Here is a 25198-nt window from a genome sequence, read left to right as displayed (position 1 = left end):
GAAGACCTTTCTCTTTTAAGGGTGAATGAGGGGTTAAAAGGGTGCCAGTATTTTCATGAAAACTCTCATCCAGGTACACAGGGGCAAAGGCAGGCTCTGAAAACTCATCCAGGTACACAGGCAGGCTCTGAAAACTCATCCAGGTACACAGGGCCAAAGGCAGGCTCTGAAAACTCATCCAGGTACACAGGCAGGCTCTGAAAACTCATCCAGGTACACAGGCAGGCTCTAAAAACTCATCCAGGTACACAGGGCCAAAGGCAGGCTCTGAAAACTCATCCAGGTACACAGGCAGGCTCTGAAAACTCATCCAGGTACACAGGCAGGCTCTGAAAACTCATCCAGGTACACAGGGCCAAAGGCAGGCTCTGAAAACTCATCCAGGTACACAGGCAGGCTCTGAAAACTCATCCAGGTACACAGGCAGGCTCTGAAAACTCATCCAGGTACACAGGGCCAAAGGCAGGCTCTGAAAACTCATCCAGGTACACAGGGCCAAAGGCAGGCTCTGAAAACTCATCCAGGTACACAGGCAGGCTCTGAAAACTCATCCAGGTACACAGGGCCAAAGGCAGGCTCTGAAAACTCATCCAGGTACACAGGCAGGCTCTGAAAACTCATCCAGGTACACAGGCAGGCTCTGAAAACTCATCCAGGTACACAGGGCCAAAGGCAGGCTCTGAAAACTCATCCAGGTACACAGGCAGGCTCTGAAAACTCATCCAGGTACACAGGCAGGCTCTGAAAACTCATCCAGGTACACAGGGCCAAAGGCAGGCTCTGAAAACTCATCCAGGTACACAGGCAGGCTCTGAAAACTCATCCAGGTACACAGGGCCAAAGGCAGGCTCTGAAAACTCATCCAGGTACACAGGGCCAAAGGCAGGCTCTGAAAACTCATCCAGGTACACAGGCAGGCTCTGAAAACTCATCCAGGTACACAGGGCCAAAGGCAGGCTCTGAAAACTCATCCAGGTACACAGGCAGGCTCTGAAAACTCATCCAGGTACACAGGCAGGCTCTGAAAACTCATCCAGGTACACAGGCAGGCTCTGAAAACTCATCCAGGTACACAGGGCCAAAGGCAGGCTCTGAAAACTCATGCAGGTACACAGGCAGGCTCTGAAAACTCATCCAGGTACACAGGCAGGCTCTGAAAACTCATCCAGGTACACAGGCAGGCTCTGAAAACTCATCCAGGTACACAGGGCCAAAGGCAGGCTCTGAAAACTCATGCAGGTACACAGGCAGGCTCTGAAAACTCATCCAGGTACACAGGGCCAAAGGCAGGCTCTAATTGAAGATGGACTTGATCTACTGCGAGCCTCTGGTATTCAGCATGTGCACATGCATATAAACTTTCTGGAGGTCTATTGAGATCATTCAGTTGCACTGTCTGTGTGATAGTTTGCAATTATATCATTTTGAAGTTCAAGATAACGCAGTTCAATCTTTTTTTTAGTCTCTTGCAGGGTGCCACCCTCCATTTTGCTTTTGGACCAAGAACAAGTAAAAATCCTGTAAATCTTTCCAAGTATGGCATTGGGATAGGCTGTAGAGAGACTATACATTGGCACAGAATCATTGCTTATTAAGGAGATCTTGGAATTTCTGTATGAGTGAAGGAATTATGGGATGGCACATGCAAGAAAGTCCACAACTCGCCCTAGCTGTTGCCAAAATGACTTTGTGGTCCTGACTTATCCAGACTGACGTGAAGTGTTTCAATCTGGTGCTGACCAGGAGCATTTGGGCAGGCCTTATGTTAATAAGAGGGGAGCAGCGAGGTTTCTTTATATGCTTTAAAGAAGGTTGCCTGTGTATTCTTCCAGGTCCATTTGAAATTCCTGCCTTGATAAATCTTTTGTCTTGCGGCAAAAATCCTAATTTGCCCCCGTTACTCTAGAAATGGTGGTTTGTAATTTAAAGGTATTTTGCACCAATTCTGTTTGGATGCATTGTCAGTTGCCTATGTTTTCAGCCATAAGGCCTGTTTAGCCATGATGGTGTGTAGCACAGCTCTCGTTGAGCATCAAATAGTTTTAATCACTGCTTTCCCTATAATATAAGCTCACCGTTTTTAGCTCATCCAACATTTTTCAATGCAGCTCCAGCTGTCTGATTTTTCTAAGAGGGGGGGGGGGGCTGACTTTGAGGAACAGGAAGTATTTGTTAACGTTATTGGGGGGGGGGGGATTCTTCTGGTTCCTTCCACCCAATTGCTTCCTTTACCGCTTGCACATAAGGTTCCGCAAGCGCAAGACTGAAACTGGATGGTTCTGATTACTCTGCATCATTCTTCAGGAAGTTCTCTGGGTGGCTGTATAACTGGTTGGCGAAGTAAGCCACTGGCAGAAGGACCTGGTTGAGACAGTGTAGAGTCCCTTTTCTGAGGGTTTTGAGCTAATAAATGTGAGGCTATAGTGGCCACCAACTCATAAAATGTGTTTGAGCAAGAGCGTTACCAGCTGACTCTCCATCTCCTTATCTACTGCAACTTCCCCCAGGCAATTCTTGCAAACTAACTTGTTTGCTAATGGTAGGATTTCACAAAACAAATGTATTTGTTTTTGCCTCTAAAGAGGAAGAAGAGTGATGATGTCTTTCAGCTCTGACCCCTTGGATTTCCTGGAATGCACAGGGCTGAAAACACAAACCATTATTAGGTTACTCTTTTACATCACCTGGACTTGCCTATTTGTAAGTCCTTTACCCAGAGAGCAATAGAGGAACTTGGATATTTGATGAATGACTCATGGTGAACAAGCAGCAGGAAGAGCAGCTGAGGGACAGGCAATAGATTTGGTAAAAAGAGCAAAGAAAAGTAGCTCCAGGGAGAGAGGTTCCAACTTGATATGACTGCGGACCTTAGATGTACTAGCAGTGGTGAAAAATATACAGGCTACGGAAGATGTACCTGTAGCCTGGATTGCCAGAAAAACTAACAGCATAGATACAAAAAGGCACCAGAATTTAAATACTGTTCTGAAACTTTAACAGGCCCCCTTTGTTCTGCCACCATGAAAGGGCAAATTTACCCATATTAAAGATGACTGCTGGATCAACTGGCCTCATCATGCATGCAGGATGGGCAGCTATGATAATTCTGCCCCTAGGTCAAGCAGGGTCTGAGCGCCAACAAAGGAATAGTACAGACAGTGCCCTGGAATCATAGGAAAGACCGCACATGCAGTACAGCAACCAGTCACCGCTGTCTTTGATTCCTAAAATTGACAGCTAAACAGTTGCCTTGACAGAATATAGCAAGCAGAACTTGTAAGAAAAGAAAGGTAGCTGTACTGCCCTCTTGGTCCTGGCCACAAGTTCATATAATCCTTAGAGATCCTATAAGAAGTGTCAAACACAAGGCTCACTGGCCCTCCGGCCATTTTATGTGGCCCTCATCTCTGCCCCCACCTTGTCTTAGCATTTAGCAAGGAGGACATAACTCTTCTGCCGGATCCTGAGCTTCTCCGTATAGCTGCAGAGAAGCTCGTTTCTGACCTCCCCCCTGTCTCAGCAGTCGGCAGCAGAGAGGGCAGGACTCCTCTTACAAATCCTGTACCTCTCTGTGCAGCTGCAGCACCACCTCCTCTCCACCTTCCCGGTCTGCATTCAGCAGACTCCAGCAGCTGACTCTTGTCCTCCAGACTTTCTGCTTCCTAGCTTCTGCCCAGTAGCAGCACAAGGTAAAGGGGATGGTGCTGTAAGGTAGGGTACTTCTGACAGTAGGGGGGCTTGCTCTGGACATCTAGTCTTACAGATACAGCTGGCCCTTCAAGGGCAGCCATAATGCTGATGTGGTCCGTAATCAAATTGAGATTGACACCCTTGCTATAGAAGAACAGAGCATACTACATAGTGTAAACCTGCAACAACTACATCCTTTATTAGAGTCACAGGTACTTACACAATGGGTTAAGAAACAGACGTGTAACGCCTCAACCTCCACAATCGACGAGCGTGATGACATCACCACTTAGGCCCTGTCGAATGTGTTTCATCTACAAGCGGATGTCATCAGGGGACTGGAGCTAATGGCAACATCTACAACAATATTTAAGACCTCACATGCTTCATGGTTGGCACATGTCAGTCACCAAGGAAACCAACTACACAAATGACACCAAGAGCCTTACTGACGAAAAGAAAAAAAAACAAACAGCACCCAAATTAAACGAATAAGGTAGCAAAATTAAATACAATATAAAAACAAATAAGTAACTGTAACATACCCCATCTAGTGGACAAAAAAGGCAGCCACAGCTCACAAAGGAACTTACCATGGCCTGAAATAAATACACTATAAAGCTGGCAAGTATACATGGCCTACGCCATCTTGTGGATAAAAAAGCAACTACTGCTCATATTAAAATAAAAACGTTATACTGTATGTGTGTATATATATATATATATATATATATATATATATATATATATATATATATATATAAATATATAAAAGTGCTGACTGGCATGGTATGAGATATACAATAAAAAAATAAACACAATATAAAATTAACTATTATTGATAAAAAAAAAAATCGATATCCCACTCTATATTTAGTACATTACATTATGTATGGTATGATGCTGTAGATTGTATCAGAGGTTATATAAAATAATCAACAAATTAGCACATTTGTACTCATTGTAAAATGTCAGCCTAGGACAGTGATGGCGAACCTTGGCACCCCAGATGTTTTGGAACTACATTTCCCACGGTGCTAAACTACACTTCAGAGTGCATGAGTATCGTGGGAAATATAGTTCCAAAACATCTGGGGTGCCAAGGTTCGCCATCACTGGCCTAGGATAACCCCTTCTTCCTTTATGCTTCAGCTTTGGAGTGATCATAAACATAAGAGGTATAGGGCCTCAATGGACTCCAAGAAAATGATATATTGTGAGATTCAGGAAGTGACATCCAAGACTTCGGGACATCTCAGAGCAGCCAATTTAACGGTGGACAACACAGCTACAACCACTGAATGGCCCAAGAAATAAAATAAAACTGGGCACTACCTGCAGCTCAAAAAGCCATCATAAGGACCTTTTGCCTGCAGCTGACGCCTGAACATCAACTTAGTAGAAAAGGTAGTATCCTTGCAAATATGAAAAACAATAGCCTGATGGCGCAGACATTTACAGATCTAGTAGAGTGTACATTAACAAAAAAGGGGAGAACCTGATCCTTGAGACAATAAAATAGAATATTGGTCTGCCTGAGCCACCTAGAGATGGTGGAACGAGAAGCCAGTGCACCCTTACAGGGACCATCTGAAATGACAAAGAAAATCAGTTTTCCCAGGAGGAACAGTGTCTGATAGGTCTGGAGCTTCCAGACCTTGGTGACTAGATCCTTGCTAAAACATTTCACCAGTCAGGGTTTGAAAGACCAAAGTCACAGCTAAGATAGAGTAAAGAACTGTACCTGCCAGGGTGAACAGAGCTCTAGAGAGGGCCTCCAATTGTAGGGGTCTTTAGAAACAGTTGTGTCTTCCACCATGATGGTGGGTGCTTTGTAAAAGCAGAACCCTGCTTGATCTACATTGGCAAAAGTGGAAAAATATAATTGGAATTTTCTCATTGGCATTGCTATCTTAAAGTATTGATGTCCATGTAAATAATCTGACTCCTGGGCAAGCAGCTTCTACAACTTAGAAAATCTCCATTGTCTCCTTGGCTTTTAGTATAATGTAACAAACATTGAAATTAAAGCGCCACATCACTGCTAAGAGGTCCAGATACAACTTTATTCCAATAAAAGTCAGGGGGACAATCCAAAAAGTAGCTAGCACATTTTGGGGGTCCAAGTAAGTTTAATTGGGGCTTGATTGACAACAATGTGAATTGGACTTTTGATGTTTAATTACTTCCAGTGTGATCATAAGCAGAAGACTTGTCGGTAGCTAGTTTGCTGCTTATTTTTCTCGATTACAGCTTTTCATTGTGACTGTCCTTGGCCTGGCTTTTGCAATGCTGCAACCAGAACCATATAATCAATTCTATACCCACAGTTGATCCAAAGGAAGGAAAAAACCCCAGCAGAGCATGCTCCAATTTGCTACAGCAGGGGAAAAAATTCCTTCCTGATCCCCCGAGAGGAAATCTGATTTTCCACGTTCTGTCAGGGGGGGGGGGGGGAGACCGAGGGTGTGTCCCTTGTACATAGGGACACCGATTGGTCCCTCCCACAATGAGCCCCCCCCCCCACCACAGTAATGCCGCGTACACACCATCACTTTATGTGATGAAAAAAAACAACGTTTTGAAAAACGTCAATTAAAATGACCGTGTGTGGGGGGAAACGTTGTTTTATGTCTTGTGAAAAACGACAAAAAAAAATTGAAGCATGCTTCAATTTTTTGTATCGTTTTTCAAAACGTTGTTTTTTGTGTCAATTAAAATTATAGTGTGTGGGCAAAACGACGTTTAAAACAACGTTTTTAAACCCGCGCATGCTCAGAAGCAAGTTATGAAGCTAGCTTCAATGGAAAAGAGTGCTGAACGTAACCGCGCTTTGCTAGAGCATTTTGAAAAAACGATGGTGTGTAGGCAACGTCGTTTTTGAAAATTAAGTTTCAAAAACGTCATTTTATTTCATGATTTAAAACGTCGTTTTTTTTCATCACATAAAGTGATGGTGTGTACGCGGCATAAGAATCACTGTGAATGGTCCCAAAAATTTGTCAATAGTGTCCGATGTGTCCGCCATAATATCGCAGATAACCAACATTACTAGTAAAAAAAAGTCATAAATCTATCCCCTATGTTGTAGGCGCTATAACTTTTGCGCAAACCAATCACTATACGCTTATTGCGATTTTATTTTTACCAAAAATATGTAGAAGAACACGTATCGGCCTAAACTGAGACATTTAAAAAAAAAAAAATAATTGGGATATTTATTATAGCAAAAAGTATAAAAATATTGGGCCGGATTCAGAAAGAGATACGCCGTCGTATCTCTGAGTCTCTGAGTATCTATGTGACTGATTCAGAGAATCAGTTACGCATAGATATCCCTAAGATTCGCCAGGTGTAAGTGTCTTACACCGTCGGATCTTAGGCTGCAATTTCAGGCTGGCCGCTAGGTGGTGCTTCCGTATGTTTTACGCGAGGAATATGCAAATTAGGATTAACGCCTATTCAGAAACGAACGACCACCCGGGGTTTTTTTTTTTACGTCGTTTGCGTTCGGCCTTTTCCGGCGTATAGTTACCCCTGCTATATGAGGCGTAGCTAATGTTAAGTATGGCCGTTGTTCCCGCGCCGAGTTTTGAAATTTTAGGTAGTTTGCATAAGTCGTTCGCGAATACGGCTGGACGTAATTTACGTTCACGTCGAAACCAATGACGTCCTTGCGACGTCATTTAGAGCAATGCACACTGGGATATTTTACGGACGGCGCATGCGCCGTTAAAAAAAAACTTATAAAACGCGGGGTCAAGACAAATTTAAATAATACACACCCCCCAACATCCCCATTTGAATTACGCGGCCTTACGCCGCAACACATACGTTACGCCGCCGTAACTAAGGGCTCAAGTTCTTTCTGAATAAAGAACTCACGCCCAAAGTTAGAGCGGCGTAACGTATCGGAGATACATTACGCTGGCTGGACAGATACGCTCAGGTATCTGAATCCGGCCCATTGTGTTTTTTTCAAAATTGTCTGTCTTTTTTTGTTTATAGCGCAAAAAATAAAAACCGCAGAGGAGATCAAATACCATTAAAAAAAAGCTCTATTTGGGGGGAAAAAGGGACGTCAATTTTGTTTGGGAGCCACGTCGCACGTCGCACAACCGCGCAGTTGCCATTCAAAGCGTGACGGTGTTGAAAGCTTAAAACTGGCCTGGGCAGGAAGGGGGGCATGCATCCTTTCCAGTCTATTAAGAGCCCACTCGGAAAGACACTTTCTGCATCTTAACAGGAAGCCATTTTTTTGTATTTATTATTAAAACCTTTAATAGTATGGTAGCAAAAGAAACCCATCCATTCGTTCCCTGTTGAGACTTCACAGGATTAAAAGCACAGAAGCTCAGACTCCTGACAAAGGCTCTTTCCCATGCCTTTGATAAAAAAAATGTTTTGCAGGTGTTGGTCCTTATTCTGCAGATATTTTAGTTAAAGGCTGTTTTTCCAGTGCTGTACTGGAAGATGCCAGGGAAAGCAGAAGTTAGGTTTTCCCAGTTTCTAGGAGCCTTCTAAGATGGCATACTTACCTCAACTTACCGGTACATTTTTTATTTATTTTTTGCTACCTGTGGTTTAAGAGGGTTAATATTTGTATCTCTTTAGTCTTGTGTTTTATTTTTGCATGTGGGCAGAGACCCCTGTTTCCAGAGCTATCCTAATGGTTTATGGGAGTATATAGATAAGATGGGGATAGACTTGATTTATTAAAGTGTTCTCATGTTCTAAAGTATATGCTTTGATTGTTTAATTTGGAAAGAAAATACATTAAAGACCACTGCTGTATTGTCATAGAATTTCACCTATGATTCCTTGGCTGGATGGAACATACTTGTAGACTGCTAATTCCTTTGCGAGACTTTTGCGCAGCTCTTCAAGTTCTTTGTTCTGATGTTCTTGCAGCTGGACTGAAATTTTTATCTCTCTTCTTCTATCTTCCAGATCTTGCAGCTGTTCCTGGGTGAAGAGCAAGAGGTTTAAGTCTCAATAATTAAATTACTAATATGACACAATATACAACAGTAGTTATTTTTTTTTTTAAATAAACTGCTTTTAATCATTAAAATGCAGTCCTTCAGCTTTAGTCATGTAATTGTGCCTAGGCCTGGGAACATCATATTGAAAGAATGGGGGGCCAAATTCCCAAAAACGTAGCCTAACTTAACTTTCAGCAGTTAAGTTACACAGGCGTTAAATTTCTACCTAAGTGCCCGATCTTCAAAGCACTTACCTAGAAATTACACGCCGTGTAACTTAAGTGCCTCCGTCGCAAGGCGGTCCTCCTCTCCGGGGGGCGATTACAATTTAAATGAGGCGCGCTCCCGCGCCGGCCGTACTGCGCATGCGTGTGACGTAATTTTCCCGACGTGCAGCGCGCGAACGTAATTTACGCCGGGCTTTGTGGATTGCGACGGGACAATAAAGTTGCGACGGGTGAAAAAAAAAATACGCGCCGGGAAAAAAAATTCAAATTTAAAAAAAAATCGCGGCGATCGAAAAAAAGGTCTGGTTTTACATGGTGTACTAACTTTCCACATTGTAAAACCAGCCCTAATTTTGCGCAAGCAAATCGGAACTTACGCAGAAACCACAATGCTTAAAAGCTTTGTGGATCTGCTTAAGTCCTCATTTGCATACGCAAAGCCGCATTTCAATGAGAAATGCCCCCAGCGGCGGATGCGGTACTGCATCCTAAGATCTGACAGTGTAAGTGTCTTACAGATGTCAGATCTTCTGCCTAACTTTGGAAAAAGCCTTTTGAGGATCGTTTCCAAAGTTAGGCACAGAGATACGCAGTTCCGCCTGCGTATCTCTTTTGAAGATTTGGCCCGATGTCTTTAGTTGTTTGCTGGAGGAAGTCTTCATTGCCTTAGTGATCATTCACTGAGACTGTTGCAAACTGAAAATGTCTGGCAACTCACAAGGTAAGAGGCACTAGTAGGAGACTGATCTGTTTGGGACATGTATACTATACTTCCCCTCACACCTGCAAACCTTGCCCACCGACCACTTTTCTAAGCATTGATCATGTATCGCTTATCGACCCTCACATCTCTTTTAAATCTCCCTTATATCAACCTTGCAGCATGTCAGGCTTTTTTTTCTTCTCATCTGCACAATCGTCCGTTCTCAGCCATCTACAGGCATACCCCGCTTTAAGTACACTCACTTTACATACACTCGCGAGTAAGGACATACCTGCGAGTGTATGTAAAGTGCCTTACAAGCACTGTACAGACATTTTGCAGCCGCAGTAGAAGGAGCTGAAGCTCATAGAGCATTGCCCGCCCTGTTCCAGTGTGCCCCTGACACCCCCACTGCAGCCCCTGAGAACTTAATTACAGCTGTTAACCCCCCCACTACACCCCCTGACCCCGCACTACACCCTATAAGTGAAAAAAGGTATTGTTTCACTTTAACCTCCCTGGCGGTAAACCCGAGCGTGACTCGGGGTGGATTTCTTATGCTATTATCGGTATCCCCGAGTCACGCTCGGGGTGGATGTGCAGAGTGTGCAGCGGCGTGCAGCGGCTTACCTTCTCGCTGGATCCACAGGCAAGTTACTTACCTTGTCCCTGGATCCAGCGATGCATCCCGCTGTGTGAGCGAGCGGGTCCTCCTCGCTCGATTCACAGTCTCCCCGTGTGCCGCCGATCTCCGTTCCCTGCGACGTTACGACGCACGGGGACGGAGAACGGCGCCAAATTCAAAAAAGTAAACAAACACATTACATACAGTATACTGTAATCTTATAGATTACAGTACTGTATGTAAAAAATACACACCCCCCTTGTCCCTAGTGGTCTGCCCAGTGTCCTACATGTACTTTTATATAATAAAAACTGTTCTTTCTGCCTGAAAACTGTAGATTGTCCAAAAGTGTCCCTTTATGTCAAAAATGGTTTTAGAGCAGCTAGAAAATAGCGATAATAAATTATAATCACTTGCAGAATTGTGAGATAGCGATTTGTGGGGAAATACGTCATAAAAAAATAAAAGTAATGACAGCGACAATTCTGCAACTGAGCAAATTTCAGTGATTTTGAGTTGATTACATTATTGAATCATTTTTATTATAATTATATTATTATTTGTTATAATTATTTATAGTTATTTATTATATTATAATTTATAATTTTGTTTTTAAAAAAAAAAAAATCATACCTGGGATGCCTACAAGACTCTTATTTGGTCAGATTTAAGTGAGTTATTCCTAAGAATTACAGGCCTACAGTATAAAACGCCAAATTTCCTTGCAAAATAATTGTACCGCTTTTGGTACATAATTCCAGACAGAATCATACCGCCAGGGAGGTTAAGTACATTTTCGTTTTACATACATGCTCTGGTCCCATTGTGTACTTAAAAGTGGGGTATACCTGTATATACTTTTTCCTTGTCACCTTTTCCACTATACTTTTCCTCTATCCACACCATGCCCCATTATTTTTCCCTAGTCAACAATTCTTTTCTTCTCGCTCTTTTAGCCATCTTTATCTTTCCTCATTCTTCCCTGTTGTCTTTAGGGCCATCTCTGCCAAAGATCCATTTTATTTTAGTAATTTTAAAGTTCTTCTTTCTAACAATCTAACTGAAGCATTTTGTATTGTGCATACCTAGTCCTTTTTAATATTATTTCAATGACACTTTACTTCCCCTTGGTATTACAAGTACTAATTTAAGGGTCTCCTTGACCTAAAACCCACAAAAAGTGGGGGCCAATCCTGGGCAAGTTGGTGCGCTGGGTGCATCGCACGCAGGCGCCGCAGAGGTGGGGGCGCCAAAGTGCAAGAGTTCTCCCCTCCCTCCTTTCAGGGTCGGACTGGCCTACCGGGAAATACCCACTTTGATTTATGGCTGCAGGCTGCAGCGCTCCCCTTCAGCGGGAGCACTGTGTGTCATGGATCTGTGTGTGTGTGTGTTCAGCAGTGCTGTAACAAGGTCCCGCCCCCTTAGACTGGCTTGTGTGATAGTAGATTGAATCAGTGTTCCGCCTATCACACAAGGTGGTCTAGGGGGGGTGGGACCTTGTTACAGTGCCGCCGAACACACAAACAGACCCAGCTCTGTGACACACAGCGGGAGATGCCCATTTTTGTGATCCAGGGCAGGCTATGGTGAGTCTGCATTGAGGGGCATAATGAGGCTGCGATTATGGGCACAGTGAGACTGCATTTATGGGTACAGTGAGGCTGCAATGATGGGCACAGTGAGCCTGTATTGATGGGCACAGTGAGGCTGCGATTATGGGCACAGTGAGGCCGCATTTATGGGTACAGTCAGGCTGCGATGATGGGCACAGTGTGGCTGCATTGATGGACACAGTGAGGATTTCACATATTACAGGCACTAGACATTGATGGGCACAGTGAGACAGCATTCATGGGTACAGTGAGGTCACATTGATGGGCGCAGGGAGGCTGCAATTATGGGCACAGTGGGGCTGCCTTGATGGGCACAGTGAGACTGCCTTGATGGGCACAGTGAGACTGCCTTGATGGGTACAGTGAGGCCGGGTTGATGGGCACAATGAGGCCGCATTGATGGGCACAGTGAGGCCGCATTGATGGGCACAGTGAGGCTGCATTGATGGGCACAGTGAGACTGCATTGATGGGCACAGTAAGGCTGCGTTTATGGGCACAGTAAAGCCGCATTGATGGGCACAGTGAAGCCGCATTGATGGGCAAAAAAATGGAAGGGGGACAAAAGAAGAACAAACCCCTTTGAAAGAAGCTACGGGTGGACCAAGCTGCTTGAGAAAATTGTATACGTTTTTTACTTAGAAAATTTAATTTTGCGCATTTTACAGGCACTAGACATTGATGGGCACAGTGAGACAGCATTCATGGCTACAGGGAGATCGCATTGATGGGCACAGTGAGGCTGCAATTATGGGCACAGTGAGGCTACCTTGATGGGCACAGTGATCTCGCAGTCTCTGACCATCTCTTGTATCATGTCCGCAGACTCTGACCATCTCCTGTGCTATGTCTGCTGTCTCTGACCATCCTCTGTAATGTGTCTGCAGTCTCTGACCGTCTCCTGTACTGTGTCTGCAGTCTCTGACCGTCTCCTGTACTGTGTCTGCAGTCTCTGACTGTCTCCTGTAATGTGTCTGCAGTCTCTGACTATCTCCTGTAATGTGTCTGAAGTCTCTGACCGTCTCCTGTGCTGTGTCTGCAGTCTCTGACCATCTCCTGTACTATGTCTGCAGTCTCTGACTATCTCCTGTATCATGTCTGGGGGCTCTTTCTAACAGACTCTCTAACAGAAGCCCTCTCTGTGTCCATCAGAGAGCCTCCCTCTAGGTCCCAAAAGTACTCTGCTTCTCTTCCTGTATTTTGTTTATTGTTAAGAGATCATATGAGGATCCCAGGGTAATGACGACTCTTTAGGGGAGCACCTCTGTGTTTGAGTCGTTGCCATAGAAACATTGGTAAAGGGGGGGGAGTTAGTAAGATGGCCACACCCATTTGGGGGCACCAGAAATATTTCTGCACCCAGGCGCCTGTGAACCTAGGATCGGCCCTGGTATTAACCTTTAGAGCCGGTTCACACACAGGCGACACGACTTTGGGGGCGACTCGGCAAAGCGATCTCAAGGCGTCTTGAGAGGCAACTTGCAAAATGACTTCAGTATTGAAGTCAATGCAAGTCGCCCCGAATCGCCCCCAAAGTAGTACAGGAACCTTTTTCTAAGTCGGAGCGACTTGCGTCGCTCCTATTAGAACGGTTCCATTGACTACTGTGGACCGCGACTTGTCAGGCGGCTGAGTCGCCTGACAGGTCGCCCCAGTGTGAATCGGGTCTTACTGTAAACTGCTTATTTTCCACAGCCTCTGTCTCTTTGCTTGCCAACTGACCACTGCTTGGTGCTGGTGCATGTGTGGGGGAACGTGCATGCTCAACATTGGCATTGGTGCCAGATTTAAGGATCAGGGCTGAGATAGGAAGCTGCTGGTTGGTCTTCAGCTATACACCAGTGATATGAGAATATACTTAACATTAAAAAATGTTGCTGCACCATGAGCTTTCTTTAACACATGAAAGTCAATGGCAACAATAATATAGCTTTCTGCACATTAAAATAGGTTTATAGGTGTAACCTTTTGCTCTGGAACACTTGAAATAGACTTGGCATAGGATGTGGGTTGTGAGTACTGTTTTCCAAAGCCTCGCTGAAAGAGCTATGTGAGAAGAAGATGCACGGCACTTCCTGTGTTACTTAAACTATACCCCAGTTTTATTGCCAAGAACAAGTAGTGAGTGGGCAGAGGGATAAAGGGTAATGCTTCAGATCTATGGCCATGACTGTGATGCTGTGCTATAAAAAGAATACTCCTAGAGTTGTGGAATAAGAAGTGACTTCCAGCAGTAAGGGAGGAACATTTCACCACCAGGCACCAGCATAACCTAAACTAGACTAACATAGTGTAAAAGAAATCTGCATTAACATGTAACAACCAATCATATTTGATGTCAGAAAAGCCTTGTACACACAACCAGTTTTCCCTGCCATGACAGCTTTTGGCCGGGAAAACTGACAGTGTGGAAGCTCCATGGCAGTTTTCCCGACAGGAAAACCGCCGGGAAAATTTAGAACATGTTTTCTTTTTTCACACCGGGATTCCCGGCGGTTTTTAACCTGGCAGTTTTCCTATGGGGAAAGCCTGCGGGGGAGCACACAGCCAGGAAAACCGGCTGTGTGTAGGGGGAAAAGGCTGCCGAGCCGGTTCTTGACTTTCCCCTCAGGTTTCCTGGTGGTAAAAAGTCTGCCCGATCGTGTGCACGAGGCATAAGGGTAAACTAATACTCATGTGCCCCTAACTGCTATTTCAAAATCATGGTCCTGGATCACTTAGACTACAATTCAGAGAGACAGAGAAGCAGGACAAGAAGTCAAGTGGTAGTCTGGCTACATAGGGTTGCAGAAAGTAGTGTTAAGCCTCGCACACATGATCAGTTTTCCAGACGGGAAAACTGTGAGGAGAGCTTTTGGCCTGGAATCCCGGCCGTGTGTATGCTCCTTGCAGTTTTTCCGATGGGAAAACTGCACAAAAACCGCCGGACAAAAAAAGAGAACCAGTTCTCTTTTTTCCCACCGGGAAAACCGGCAGACTTTTTCCCAGCGGTTTTTGGCAGTTTTCCTATGGGAAAACTGCGATGGAGCATACAAACGGATGGTATTCCCGGTCAAAGCTCCATCGCAGTTTTCCTGTCAGGAAAACCGTCCGTGTGTAGGGGAAAGACTTAACCGAGCAGGTTCTCAGCTTTCCCCTCAGGATTTCCAACAGGAACTTTTCCTGTCGGAAATCTTGTGCGTGTGTACGAGGCATATATTGCATTCTATATTCCTCCACTTTTTTTCAGATTCGTAATTGCTGGAATTGCCCTTTATGTAAACCTCTACTGTATATAAGAAGTGCTTGTTATAAGGAACATTATAAGGATTTTTCAAAAAAGTTCTCACATACACCTGTATGGGAAAATTGATATTATATGGCAAGATTGTGAAATTGTGATTTTTTTTTTAGGTAGTATACGTAACTTCATCAATGTTTTTGTTTGCATCCATACCCTATAGAGCAGTGCTTCTTCTCCCCGCTTCTTTTTCATAAGAATAATTTGCTCCTGTAGGTTGTATTTCTGTGCCTGCAGATAACATGCTTCCCCTTGCAGTGGTCTGATCTGTTCTCTCATTCTCACCAATTCTTCCTGTTTATCTTTGACAGCTTGTGCTCCCCTTTCAACACGCTCCAACAGTTGTAGCAGTTTAGGTCCATACTCATCTTGCAAAGAATTGTGTTGTTCCTCCGTCAAATCTTGCAGATCTGCAGACAGTCTCCTTCTCTCTTGGATTTCACGTGAGACCCGCCTGGTGTGTGGAGCTCTAAGGCGAAGCTCTTCTCCTTCTCTTTGCTGAGTAAAGGTGTCCCGGAGTTGAGTAAGCTCCTCTGTCAAGCGGGCTGCAAGAACCTCTAGCTCTTCTCTTTCTGCTTTACTCTGAGCTAGCCCTTGTCTGCGATTTTCAAGTTGGTATTGACATGCCACACATTCCTTGGTTACACGGAAGAGCCTACAGCGTATTCCCTTTATTTCTTCCCTTAGAGTGTCCCTCTCAAGCTCGACACGGGCACGTTGTCCAAAGGCCTGGACTACTTCCTCATGTGCCCTCTGTACAGCCTCTAAAGAAGGATCCCGTAACAAGGTGAGTTCACTTATGAGTTCATCACGTTCCCTTTCCAGTTCCTCTACAGCAGCAATACAAAACTGAAATCTTGCTCCCAAGTCTTCTAGGGATATAAATCCTCCATTATCTGGCGAAGAGGGACTAGGCTCCGGAATCTCCCTGGAAACGAAAAATAATAATCATTATGCCTTATACTACTAAGACTGCAAAACACGCAAATCAACCCAGCCTGAAGAAGGACCCAAGGCAACTCCTGAAGAAGGACCCAAGGCAACTCCTGAAGAAGGAGTTGCTGGAAACTGAAGTATATTCTCAGTTTCCAGCAAATCCTATAGCATGCTGCTATCCAGGTTTTAGAGCAGCATATGCTCCCATTCAGATTACATATTTTTCAAGGAAGGCCTTGCATATTTTAGCAGGACATACTAACTGCATCTACAACAACAGCATGACTTCATAGTAGAAGAGTCCCGGTGCTTAACTGGCCTGCCTGCAGTCCAGACCTTTTACTAATTGAAAATATTTGTTGCATCTTGAAATAAAAAACACGACAAAGAACACCCAGGACTGCTGACGAGTTAAGCCTCGTACACACGCTCGGTTTACTCGGCAAGAACCAGCAAGAAAACTGCTGGCAGAGCTTTCTTGCCGAGTAAACTGAGCGTGTGTACAAGGCTTTCAGGTTTCTTGTCAAGAAAACTGTCCAGAATCTAGACGAGAAAAATAGAGAACATGTGGAGTGTCTGTACACTCGGGCGGCAAGAGATTCTTGCCAAGAATCTCGTCAGTAAAAACTACGTTTTTTTCCTGACGAGATTCTGGCCTGTGCGTACAGGGCATACGAATCCTATATCAGATAAGAATGGAACAACAGTCCTCTCCCAAAATTCCAAAAACCGGTCTCCTCAGTTGCCACACTTTTACAGAGTGTTGTTAAAAGATGAGGGGACACTACACTGTGGTAAATATGGCCTCAAATTTTTGTGGGTTGTGTTGCTGCCATAAATTTCAAGATGACCTTATTTTTGCTGAAAACTATAAATGTTCTCAGTTTAACCACTTAAGACCCAGACCAAAATGCAGGTAAAGGACCAGGCCCCTTTTTGCGATTCGGCACTGCGTCGCTTTAACTGACAATTGCGCGGTCGTGCGACGTGGCTCCCAAACAAAATTGGCGTCCTTTTTTTCCCACAAATAGAGCTTTCTTTTGGTGGTATTTGATCACCTCTGCGGTTTTTATTTTTTGCGCTATAAACAAAAATAGAGCGCCAATTTTGAAAAAAATGCAATATTTTTTTCTTTTTGCTATAAAACATATCCCCCAAAAACATATAAAAAAAATGTTTTTTTCCTCAGTTTAGGCCGATACGCAATAAGTGTTTATCGATTGGTTTGTGCAAAATGTATAGTGTTTACAAAATAGGGGATAGTTTTATTGCATTTTTATTAATAATTTTTTTTTTTACTACTAATGGCGGCGACATTATGGCGGATACTTCGGACAATTTTGACACATTTTTGGGACCATTGTCATTTTCACAGCAAAAAATGCATTTAAAATTGTTTTACTGTGAAAATGACAATTGCAGTTTGGGAGTTAACCACAGGGGGCGCTGAAGGGGTTATGTTTCACCTACTGTGTGTTTACAACTGTAGGGGGGTGTGGCTGTAGGTCTGACGTCATTGATTGTGCGTCCCTATATTAGGGAACACACAATCGATGACAGCGCCACTGTGAAGAACGGGGAAGCCGTGTTTACATACGGCTATCCTCGTTCTTCAGCTCCGGGGACCGATAGCGGGACTCCAGCAGCGATCGGGTCCGCGAGTCCCGCGGTCACGGAGATTCGGACCGAGTCGCGGGAGCGCGCCGCGGGCGCGCACTCGTGACCCACCGCTGGGCTTTATACAATTACGTACAGGTACGTGATTGTGCCCAGCGGTGCCATTCTGCCGACATAAATGTGCAGGAAGCGGTCCTTAAGTGGTTAAACATTTGATATGTTTTCTATTTGCTATTGTGAATAAAATATGGGTTTATGAGATTTGCAAAGCATTGCATTCTGTTTTTATGTAGATTTTACACAGCATCCTAACTTTTTGGGAATTGGGATTGTATAGTGATATTTGTTCTAAAAGGATGATGTAATTTAAGATAAATGTACCAAAGGATTATTGCATAACAGGGCAAATGACAGACTTTTTATGTTACTGGAAACTTCATGTGAAGTTTCCAACAAAGTCAGATTTTATACCAAAATAGATACAGGGTGTTGGATTACTTGTTTATATTCTTAGAGCTAGGAATCTAACAAATGGAACCTGGTGATTGGAGGAGAGAACAGTAATGACTATTAGTGAGATTGATGGTTTCTTCACCATCCAGTCACAGGACATGAATTAGAAAACTGGCAGTATATACTGTAATCATTTTTTGCCTGATAAGGCAGTTTACTTTAGCCTTTTTTAAACATTTGACTGTGTGCCTAAAATTATTCTTTAATGCAATAGCTCTGCTATAACATTTCATATTCAAGAGGCGAGGAAGAGGAAGTTTATCTCTATATTTCCAGTTCATGCATATATGGTTAGAACAATGCATTGCAATTAGGCTTTATTATATTATTCATTATAAAAAAATGGTCTGTTCTCATCCAGGGTTCATTGAAACTATAGGGTTCCTCCAGAGATTACTGGGTGTTCGTTGGGCAGTGTGTAGTGGCAGAATGACCTCTCACCTGATGGTGCTTGCATAGTTCCAAGGCTGATGTCCCTCAGTAGAGTCAACAGCATGGGTCTAGTGCCACGTTTTCTTTTTTATTAATACACGACCATAAAAAAAAAGCAGCGCTTTTCTCCCTGAACATAAATAAGTGGGCCCTTTTCCACTGACCACCAATGTAAGGGAGTCCTTCTCCACTTACCACATATGTAAGTGGACCCTTCTCAACTGTCCACCAATGTAAGGGAGTCCTTCACCACTTACCACATATGTAAGGGGGCCCTTCTCATCTGTCCACCAATGTAAGGGAGTCCTTCTCCACTTACCACATATGTAAGGGGGCCCTTCTCAGCTGTCCACCAATGTAAGGGAGTCCTTCTCCACTTACCACATATGTAAGGGGGCTCTTCTCAACTGTCCACCAATGTAAGGGAGTCCTTCTCCACTTACCACATATGTAAGGTGGCCCTTCTCAGCTGTCCGCCAATGTAAGGGAGTCCTTCTCTACTTACCACATATGTAAGGGGGCTCTTCTCAACTGTCCACCAATGTAAGGGAGTCCTTCTCCACTTACCACATATGTAAGGGGGCCCTTCTCATCTGTCCACCAATGTAAGGGAGTCCTTCTCCACTTACCACATATGTAAGTGGGCCCTTCTCAACTGTCCACCAATGTAAGGGAGTCCTTCTCCACTTACCACATATGTAAGGGGGCCCTTCTCAACTGTCCACCAATTTAAGGGAGTCCTTCTCCACTTACCACATATGTAAGGGGGCCCTTCTCATCTGTCCACCAATGTAAGGGAGTCCTTCTCCATTTATCACATATGTAAGGTGGCTATTCTCTTCTGTCCACCAATGTAAGGGAGTCCTTCTCCACTTATCACATATGTAAGGGGGCCCTTCTCATCTGTCCACCAATGTAAGGGAGTCCTTCTCCATTTATCACATATGTAAGGTGGCTATTCTCTTCTGTCCACCAATGTAAGGGAGTCCTTCTCCACTTATCACATATGTAAGGGGGCTCTTCTCATCTGTCCACCAATGTAAGGGAGTCCTTCTCCACTTATCACATATGTAAGGGGGCTCTTCTCATCTGTCCACCAATGTAAGGGAGTCCTTCTCCACTTACCACATATGTAAGGGGGCCCTTCTCTTCTGTCCACCAATGTAAGGGAGTCCTTCTCCACTTATCACATATGTAAGGGGGCTCTTCTCATCTGTCCACCAATGTAAGGGAGTACTTCTCCACTTACCACATATGTAAGGGGGCCCTTCTCAACTGTCCACCAATGTAAGGGAGTCCTTCTCCTTTTATCACATATGTAAGGGGGCTCTTCTCATCTGTCCACCAATGTAAGGGAGTCCTTCTCCACTTACCACATATGTAAGGGGGCCCTTCTCAGCTGTCCACCAATGTAAGGGACTTCTTTTCCACTTACCACATATGTAAGGGGGCCCTTCTCAACTGTCCACCAATGTAAGGGAGTCCTTCTCCACTTACCACATATGTAAGGGGGCCCTTCTCAGCTGTCCACCAATGTAAGGGAGTACTTCTCCACTTACCACATATGTAAGGGGGCTCTTCTCATCTGTCCACCAATGTAAGGGAGTCCTTCTCCACTTACCACATATGTAAGAGGGCCCTTCTCAGCTGTCCACCAATGTAAGGGAGTCCTTCTCCACTTACCACATATGTAAGGGGGCCCTTCTCAACTGTCCACCAATGTAAGGGAGTCCTTCTCCTTTTATCACATATGTAAGGGGGCTTCCTCATCTGTCCACCAATGTAAGGGAGTCCTTCTCCACTTACCACATATGTAAGGGGGCCCTTCTCAGCTGTCCACCAATGTAAGGGACTTCTTTTCCACTTACCACATATGTAAGGGGGCCCTTCTCAACTGTCCACCAATGTAAGGGAGTCCTTCTCCACTTACCACATATGTAAGGGGGCTCTTCTCATCTGTCCACCAATGTAAGGGAGTCCTTCTCCACTTACCACATATTAGGGTTGTCCCGATACCACTTTTTTAGGACCGAGTACAAGTACCGATACTTTTTTTCAAGTAGTCGCCGATACCGAATACCGATACTTTTTTTTAAATGTGTCCCCAAATGCAGCCATGTCCCCCCCCCATATGCAGCCATGTCCCCCACATATGCAGCCATGTCCCTCTAGCCATGTCCCTCACATATGCAGCCATGTCCCTCTAGCCATGTCCCTCACATATGCAGCAATGTCCCTCTAGCCATGTCCCTCACATATGCAGCCATGTCCCTCACATATGCAGCAATGTCCCCCTAGCCATGTCCCTCACATATGCAGCCATGTCCCTCACATATGCAGCAATGTCCCTCACATATGCAGCAATGTCCCTCTAGCCATGTCCCTCACATATGCAGCAATGTCCCTCTAGCCATGTCCCTCGATGCGGCGGCACGATGCGGCAGGAGCGGCGGGGGGGGGGAAAGGGGGGGAAGTATTCTATTTAGGTATCGGGGGTATTTGCGCGAGTACGAGTACTCCTGCAAATACTCGGTATCGGTCCCGATACCGATACTGGTATCGGTATCTGGACAACCCTACCACATATGTAAGGGGGCTCTTTTCATCTGTCCACCAATGTAAGGGAGTCCTTCTCCACTTACCACATATGTAAGAGGGCCCTTCTCAGCTGTCCACCAATGTAAGGGAGTCCTTCTCCACTTACCACATATGTAAGGGGGCCCTTCTCAACTGTCCATTAATGTAAGGAGCCCTGCTTTACTTACTACCAACTAGTGGTGCAACGAATCACCGTTGATCCGTGATCCGAAGGGTCTACGCTTGGAGCCTGATGATCCATTCCTTATGTGCTGAGCTGACATGATCTCTGTAATAGGGGTCCACCTGTTCTGGTAAGCGGCCACTTATCTACCTTATGTGAGAGAAGCGTCTAGATCTGAAGATAAATACTTTTGTTCCCATGTTGTGTGATTGAATATCTGCGGTCTATTTGCTATAGTGCTACACTTTATGAACTTCCATTTTTGTTTTGGTACTTCTTTGGATTTTCAAGTTGTTACTACTCACCCAATTTCACTTTTTATAACTTTTTGTGCTTATGTGGACTGGAATGATCATTCACCACAAATGCTGAGGGTTTAAAGTGACATTGTTGTTTTATATATTTTTTCAGTCATTCATTCATCTTTTTCATTATTTATATGGTTTAATTTAAACGATTATCCTCACACATTCACATTGTATCACAAGAGTCGCTGGTATATGGGATTTAGTAGGTTGTAGGTTGCGCATTATTAATTATCTTCTTTACATATTATCTTAGTTCACTATTCGAACTAATATTTAATTGCAGCACCTCATCATATTTTTATGTCACGTTTAATTTGTGTCCTTAATTCGGAACACACACCTGTGGTTTTTGTGCTAAACCCTTGCACTTTGTGGCACCAATTAACACTTTCTACATTTTGGGGATAGCGCGGATTAACTCTTTTTACATATCTCCTAAACCTGCACAGTTTAGGAGATATCCCTGTATTTGCATGTTCCGACGTCATGCGGCACATGCGCACTTAACATAGTGCCATTACTTTAGTTGTACTGTGCCGTTCCCACGCGCATGGGCGTGAGTGACTTCATCGCGGCTCTGGCCAATCACAGCTCTGGAACCGCGATACCCGGAAGCCACTCTGGGACAACATGTCGGTGGCCGGAGGGGGAGATGTGGACCGCTGCGGGGGCTTCGATCGGAGGTAAGGAATACATAATCAGCTAGTATGCATAGCATACTAGCTGATTATGCCTTTGTCTTGCAGGGTTTATTGTTTTTCAGCTTTGTTTGAGAGGGTTTACTTCCTCTTTAATACAACTTTAAGAACTGTTTATAGAGATGATTATATAAAAGTTTAAAGCATATGTAAAATAAATCACCAAACTCATATACAGTGGTACCTTGGATTACGAGCATAATTCGTTCCAGAAGAATGCTTGTAATCCAAAGCACTTGTATATCAAAGCGAGTTTCCACATAGGAAATAACGGAAACTCCAGTATCACTGTTAGTGTATGCAGTACCGCGTGTAACTAGAGGTGGGGCGGAGACAGTCGGAAACACTCGGAGCCGCTCAGATGCACTCGGAGAGGCTCAGGGACACTTGACAACAAAGTGTTTCCGAGCGGCGCTAAACGGCTCCAAGTGTCATCAGCACCCCCGCACCTCTGGCCTAATGCGGTACTGCACACCTTAGAGGCTTGAATCCTACGATGCTCGCAAACCGAGTCAGGATTTAAAAAAAATAATAGCTTGTATTGCAAAACTTTTGTAAACCACGTTACTCGCAATCCAAGGTATTACTGTAATCATTAACACGGTAAAGTCATTTTCAGCCTTTTCAAATCCTGCAGCTTTTATTAAAATATCTGGTGTTAAAGTTCCCTGTTTAGAAACTTTATGCTATAGGGCAGGGGTCTCCAAACTGCGGCCCGAGGGCCAGTTTTGGCCCTTTGCTAGCTTTTATCCGGCCCTTGGGCCACAATACCTCCCACTTACACCAACAATGGGGCACTGTATCTTACACTGATACCAATGATGGGATACTATTCCTCCTTCTAATGGGGGAAGGGGGGAACTCCTCCTCCTATTGACCACCAAACCTGAGGCCATATTTATTCTCACTGGTGATGGGCCTGTGACATTTCCTGTCCCTTCTGGCCACAATCCGGCCCTCCTAAAGTCTGAAGGACAATAAAGTGGCCCTTTGTTTGAAAAGTTTGGAGAACCCAGCTATAGGGTGATATCGCTCTGCCTCTCAGTTGTTACATGTTGTCACGCTGTCACATGCTCTCCAGATGGAGACAACGAGCAGGCATGCTGATGCACATTTCATAGGCCTAGTGCATTGTTGTCACCATCAGGAAAGCCACCCTGAGAAATGTCATGCAGTCACCGTTGGAATGCATGCATGTAGGCAGCAAGTGGTTGCAAAAAAAGGGCTGCATGAGATCAGATGCAACCAAGGAGAAAAAAAACAAAGGTTATGAATACAGTGCTTTAGCAAGCAAAATGTCATATAGTTATGTGCTTTAAAAAAGGATAAAAAAAAATCTTTGAAAGGCAACGTTTGCTATCAGTTGAATACCACTGCCCTGAATAACCGTTATAAATATCTACATACAGACAAGCTGCCACTCCTGTTTCAAGTATTCATCTGCTTTGCTTGTCTATTATTTTAGCCATCTGTACAAGCTTTAAATATCGTGTCGTGTAAGAGAGTGCCTCAGATTTTTTAAGCATCTGCTGTATTCATTTTCACAAATTGTTCTCTTGCTGGAACATATATTATAAAAATTCAGCTTTTTTGTTGTAAATACAAGTTATTCTTTAGCAATTTGATAGGTAAACTGTTTCTTACAGTCAATGCTCTTAGCTGAGCCGGATGACTCCCATTAGTGTGATCCCTGTGTCTGTACCCCGATAGGGTTAATTTCTGTGAAAAATCACTGCAGACAACTAGCAGAATATATGCCTGCGGATCTTCATTCATTGTCTCTGGTGATCTGTGAAGTGTCAGCAACCTGTGTGATCATCATTGAGAAGATCCAGAGTGGGAAAAAGTATAATTGTCAGGATACTTAAAGCCTCAAGCTGCTATTTTTATGAAGATAGACATTTAATATCACATGCTTACTGTATTCTAGATGATATATGTATTATATGTTAGTTATTTCTATGTGCTGCAATATTATACAGAAAAAAGTCTCCCAGTGACTGATTCATGCCTGTTCTTCCCCCCTCTAGTCCTGCGCTGGCGTTTAATGCCCCCATATTTCCATACTCTACTTGCTGCGACCTATGAACATTACTTGTCCCATGCTGCTACTACATGTGCTACTTAACTTCCTTTTTTATGACATGCAATTGCACCTCGCTTATTCTAGAGTCTTACCTCCCTCCTTTGGAGTTTTCTCCTTCCTCCTCTGTACTGGACATATCATCTGCACAAACTGGCTCGCCTGTTAATAATAACGGTACCAAGAGTCTGTGTGAGCGAAGTCTCCCCACCCTCACAGACTGAACAAGTCTGCCACGTTATGATTCACATGCAGCATACAAACTTGGGCCTCTTGTGCCTAGCTGGGCACGCCTGAGATGACACTGCAGCTCTGTCCCTGGCAGAGCTAAAAGATTGCCAGGGGTTAATTTGTGCACTGCCAACAAAACTGGGATCGGCAAATTTAATGGGTCTGTCAGCAGCGCCAAGTATGCTCAGGCAGGCCCAGAGAAGTGCCTGTTGTTGCATTTGCCAACTGCAATCTCTTGTAACATAAATAGAATATACAGTATGCTTTATTGTAACAGTTTTCTAAGAAATTGACACTAAAATTGTTATCATGTTATAGTTCACACAAGCTACTTAGCTGAGTGACAGCACCATAACTGCACCAGATGTGCAACTTTCTCAAGGTATCTTATTTAGGGCCTGCGGTTTCTGCACTAGAAAAGTGCACGTCTCTGCATGGGCATACAGAAAACAGTTTGCTAGGGGCCCTGTTCACACCAAAACCATATCTCTCAACTT

At 44.2% G+C, this 25198-nt stretch overlaps 1 protein-coding gene across 2 annotated transcripts in view; it reads right to left on the bottom strand.

Moving 5' to 3' along the window:
- The window catches only part of SYNC (syncoilin, intermediate filament protein), a 30345-nt gene extending 5536 nt beyond the window's left edge, over positions 1-24809 (bottom strand). The window contains exons 1-3 of one of the 2 annotated variants that reach the window (XM_040337026.1): positions 24566-24809; positions 15279-16050; positions 8531-8655 (exon numbers count right to left, since the gene is read on the bottom strand). In XM_040337026.1, coding sequence (XP_040192960.1) covers positions 8531-8655; positions 15279-16050; positions 24566-24609 — 941 coding nt within the window. In that variant the 5' untranslated portion in view covers positions 24610-24809. Of the gene's footprint in view, positions 1-8501; positions 8656-15278; positions 16051-24565 lie in introns of both variants that reach the window. The other variant, XM_040337025.1, reaches the window with a different exon arrangement.
- Positions 24810-25198: the final 389 nt, after the last annotated feature.

The sequence above is a fragment of the Rana temporaria genome, chromosome 2 (genome assembly GCF_905171775.1).
Source record: "Rana temporaria chromosome 2, aRanTem1.1, whole genome shotgun sequence".
In the NCBI taxonomy this organism is placed as follows: Eukaryota; Metazoa; Chordata; class Amphibia; order Anura; family Ranidae; genus Rana; species Rana temporaria.
The sequence above is the reverse complement of the archived record's forward strand: the minus strand, read 5'-3'. Positions and strand labels throughout refer to the sequence as shown.